This window comes from Palaemon carinicauda, chromosome 2 (genome assembly GCF_036898095.1).
Source record: "Palaemon carinicauda isolate YSFRI2023 chromosome 2, ASM3689809v2, whole genome shotgun sequence".
Classification (NCBI taxonomy): Eukaryota; Metazoa; Arthropoda; class Malacostraca; order Decapoda; family Palaemonidae; genus Palaemon; species Palaemon carinicauda.
The window spans coordinates 180,251,950-180,256,949 of record NC_090726.1 but is presented as its reverse complement, the minus strand read 5'-3'; the positions used below and the strand labels follow the sequence as shown (position 1 = coordinate 180,256,949).

The 5,000-nt window shown below is 31.6% G+C and overlaps 1 protein-coding gene across 1 annotated transcript in view; it reads left to right on the top strand.

Annotated features, from left to right (window-relative positions):
* LOC137622392 (uncharacterized) overlaps positions 1–995 on the top strand; it is an 18,047-nt gene extending 17,052 nt beyond the window's left edge. Inside the window, exon 3 of the mRNA XM_068353007.1 lies at positions 239–995. Within this exon, the coding sequence (XP_068209108.1) occupies positions 239–685 (447 nt within the window). The 3' untranslated portion in view covers positions 686–995. The remainder of the gene's footprint in view (positions 1–238) is intronic.
* The last annotated feature ends 4,005 nt before the right edge of the window (positions 996–5,000 follow it).

The window sequence follows — 5,000 nt, the reverse complement described above, 5'->3', positions numbered from 1 at the left end:
GTTAGAATTCCAGTCCAATCCTTCTCCAACATCACCAACTGTTCTATGCATTACAAAATTCACGAGGAGACTAAGCAAAATAGGAGACAACACATTCCCTTGGCGTATGAATATCTCAATGTTCTTATTCAGGATGATAGAATATAAATTTCAAACCAATGAATTGCTAATGTATTATTAATCGTGTATATTCCAACCGATGATTTACTAATGTATTATTTACTATTGTATATTACAGGCGCAAGATTTCATCAGCAGGAGCTGGAATGAAGCTGACGCCTTATTCCCAAGAGGATGCCTAAACGACGCCTATCTGCCTCCATCCAGGCTACTGCCATTTGCCTTACTTCCTTACATGGAAGAACTACCCAGATCGTATGGTCTAATGCAGCACTGTTTGGTATCACTTGAAAATCTTATTTTGGATCAGATCCGCGTAAGGGAATACAAGTTTATCTGCCAACTAAACGATATTTTCAGGAGCGTGGTGCAGATTTTGGATTACCTGAAAAGTTACATGGAAATCAACACCTGTGTGGTAGACGATGCTAAGACGAGAAGTCTGACTTCGATGGTTTATGAGGATGCCGATTTTAATGATCGGAGGAAAAGAGCCTTTGTTATTCTAAGGGATGTTAGGGCATCCTTTGAGTATCTTAGGGAAACTTACAATCCAATCCCCTGACCAGATAAAGTTTTCATTATGCTGATATTTATTCCACTCGTTTGCTCTTTATTTTCTAACCTCTGGATGTGGAAGGTTTATCTTTACATCTCGTTGACGTCAGCTTGAAAGTTGTGAATTAAGTTAGGCTCTAGATCCTAATGTCCGTTAAAAGATCCAATATGATGAAAATTCTTGCCTCTAATGTAAAGTGGGTGCGGAGTGATTTTTCCTGTTATATTCAAAGCATTGAGACAACACATTACACTGGTAATCCATTTCATTCCACCTTTCCCGTTTTGTTTTCCATCTTACACCACCTTAAACTGAAAAACCCTTCTTTTATTTTGATAAAACTGTAGAATTATCTAGATTAGCTTAAGAGATAAATCTCAGTTCCAAGCTTCATGAAACTCTCTCACGAAAAAACTAAATTTTAAGACTGATTCTGATTTTTCTCAAGCGAGAGGAATTCATATTACAAATGAGATATGAAATTTTTTCTTTTAAAACAAAGAAATAAGTCTTCTGACCTAATTACCATGAAACGTGAGAAATGCTTAGATAGAAAAGAAAAAGAAAACTAATTATTCAACCATCAGAAATTGGAATAAAGTTTAAGGCAGATTAAAAATAATACGATATTCTTTACTTTATTTAAATTAGAAATACGAAACAGGATTGAAGAAATAGTCCCCATTGATAAATTCTAAGATATTCAAGCTTTGTTCTAAAATTATTTAATTTTGAATATTATCGAAAGGTGTGAGAAATCAAAATAAAAAATTTGTTCTCTTATCTTGTGCAGTACCGTGGCCTTTGTACTATGATTTTCCACTGTCTTGGGGTAGATTTCTCTTGCCTGAGGGTACACTTGGGCAAACTTTTCTATCTTATTTCTCTTACTCTGATTTTTTTAAGTTCTTATTATTTATATATGAAAAATCTAATTCAATGTTGTTACTGTTCTTAGAATATTTCATTTTGATTGTTTATGACTTCTCTTGTAGTTTTTTCCTTATTTCCTTTCCTCACTGGGCATTTGTTCCTGTTGGAGCCCTTAGGCTTATAGCATCCTGCTTATCCAACAAGGTCTGTAGTTTAGCTAGTAATAATAATAATAATAATAATAATAAGGATAATAATAATAATAATAATAATAATAATAATAAAATATAAAAAAACTATTTATGCAAGACAAACCTACAAGAAAGAATAATAACTCCGTTATGATTTTTTATCATGTTCAATAAAATGCGTAATATAATTTATCATGCTTGAAGAGGAGGCTTATAAACAATGATAATTTAAATAGAACCTTCCAAAAGAAGATGAGGAACATTTAACTCTTACTAAAGTGTATTCAATCTGCAAGACAATATATGTTCCATTTCTGTAAAATTCAAGAAGAAAAAACCAATAGAAGCTATTAAAGCGACACTTGCAATCCCCTGACATGAAATAGAAAATATATTTAGCATCTCTCACTGAAATGCGTAATCACAAGGATGATCCTACTTTTCATGAAACTTCAAGGGATAATAAAATCATGCCATCGTACTCTAAGGGAATAAGCTTCATGAACTAAAAAAAGAAAAAAGAAAAATACACACAAAATTACTGGGGAAATGTTACCTGTATTTAACATCTTTATATGATTTACTATAACTATTTTTAGAATATCAGGAAAAAAGTAGTATTCTATTATCATTCTGTATTTGAAAGTATGAAGACAGCAAGGAACACAATTATTATTAGGATGTCTTAGAGGGAAGGAATTTAATTAACTTTCAAGATCAAACGAGGGATGTTATCCCTCAGTCTTCGAAGCTTCTTTGAACTCCAACGAATAGCAAAGAAATGAAATATTACCGAATCAAGAATCATTTTTCCGAATCACATTTTTCCAGAGCTTTCAAAGGTAACGATTTTATGTGATATGTGAGCATTTTGAAATGTTGATTAAGTATTCTTAACGTTTTCTATTTATAGTACACTTATACTTTTTTTTTATTCTCTTTGCATTTAACAGGAAACATTTAACGCTTCATTAGTATTAAAGTAAAAAAGGCAAGAGACTAAAAACTTATCAGAAAAAAATACAACGAAGAAAATCTTATTTTTTTTCCTGAATATTTTGAAGTTACTGACAGAAAGTAGACATTACGCCTTCAGAAAATAATAAAGAAATGATCAGTAAGATAATGAAAATTACAAGTCTTAGAGGAATCGAGAATACTGAGGTTATCACTACATTGTTGAAACATATATAAAACCTATTAAACTTTTTCTTTCCCTCCGTTATCCCTACATTAAGGGGTCAGTTGCCTGATGCGTCCTCTACAATGCCTTTTATCAGAGTACTGAACCTACGTATAGAAGGCGAAATAAGGTGAAGGATGATATGGAAAGAGGAAGTTTGGTGGACGGGGATACCTTTGATAGATAAATTGACTGATTGATTTGATGCCAGAAAACCTCAAATCAATCAACCAATCTATCCATCAAAGGTATCCTCTTCCACCAAAGCTCTTCTCTCCATATCATCCTTCACCTTATTTCACCATCCAATTATCATCCTACCTCTCGATCTTCCCCCCTTAAAAGATCCCTCTCGAGCCCTTCTCACTCCATTCTCACCCTCCATCCTCATCACGTGCCCACACCATAAAAGTAATGACGCTCTTATCACCTCTGTAATCTTTACTAAGCTTCTCATTTTTCTTAGTTCATAATTTTCAGATCATCTAGCAGTGATATTCCCATAATCCACCATAGTATTCTCAGCTCTGTTCACTCAAGCTTTGTTTTGTTTTTCATTAACATATTAAAAATACCTGAAACTTAATATCAGGATTATTCCGTCCGATTTTTTTTTAAAAAGAGAAAACTTGTCATTCATTTCTTATTGGTAAAAGTTGAAAACATATAAGACCATACTTGAGTAAAGAAAGAATAAAGCGAGGAGAATTTTAACACTTGATCACGGTTAAACGTTTGATGAACTAATCTCTCTTGGGGAGTGCAAAGAGCATGCCCAAACCATCTCCATCTACCCCTCTCCATGATCTCATCCACATATGACACTCAAGTAATCTTTCGTGTAGTTTCATTTTTAACATTTACCTACTTTTTGATACAGTATGTATATATATATATATATATATATATATATATATATATATATATATATATATATATGTATATATATATATATATATATATATGTATATATATATATATGATTGTAATTATGTATATATATATATATATATATATATATATATATATATATATATATCTATCTATCGATATATATATATATATATATATATATATATATATATATATATATGTATATATATATATATATATATATATATATATATATATATATGTATATATATATTTGTGTGTGCGTGTTTGTGTATACGTGTATATATATATATATATATATATATATATATATATATATATATATATATATATATATATATATATATACATTAATGTGCATGTGTGTTCGTTTCACTGTAAAATATAGAGAATAGAAGATAAATTCCACAACGTTACATGCTTCGTGTGCCAACGTTGAAGGCTGACCTGTCAAGTGTTCAACAATTTTGCACGCTACTCCTCAATATTCCTTCCAACATTTCAAAATTACCGTAAATGTGTTATCATCCACTTGGAGAGAGAGAGAGAGAGAGAGAGAGAGAGAGAGAGAGAGAGAGAGAGAGAGAGAGAGAGAGAGAGAGAGAGAGAGAGATGGAGAGAGAGAGAATCTTTATTATGCAAGTCGATGAGAATAGAGACCTTTATGTTAGAAGTGAGATTCTATTTTCTATTTTTTCTACTTTCTCTTGTCTAAATTGTACTTTCAGAAGATAAATTGGAATTATCAATAAGAGTTTTATGTATAGAGTCACTTCGTATAAGACTATACATTAATCCTCTTTTTAATTATTTTTATCCCTACATCCTACAAGATTAATTCCAACATAAATGTCGAATCACCAAACCAATTCGGCATGAAAAGTAAAAACGTTCATTTCGAGTAGCGAAATGAGAACCTCAGCTTAATAGAAATTTTATTTTGGCCGGAGCGAGATTAAAATCCAGCTCTTTTTTATTTTATTTGGTATTTGATCATTTGTCCTTTATGTACATGTAATCGCTTAACGGGAAATTGCATCTCTGGCCAAATAACGAGATTCGAAATGAATCACGGCAAGAGAGGTCGTTCACTGGGTAAGTATTATTGACGTAAACAGAGACCCATTATCGGCAAAATATCTCTCAATCTTCTCTCCCTCTTTCTCTTTCCTTCTTTTTG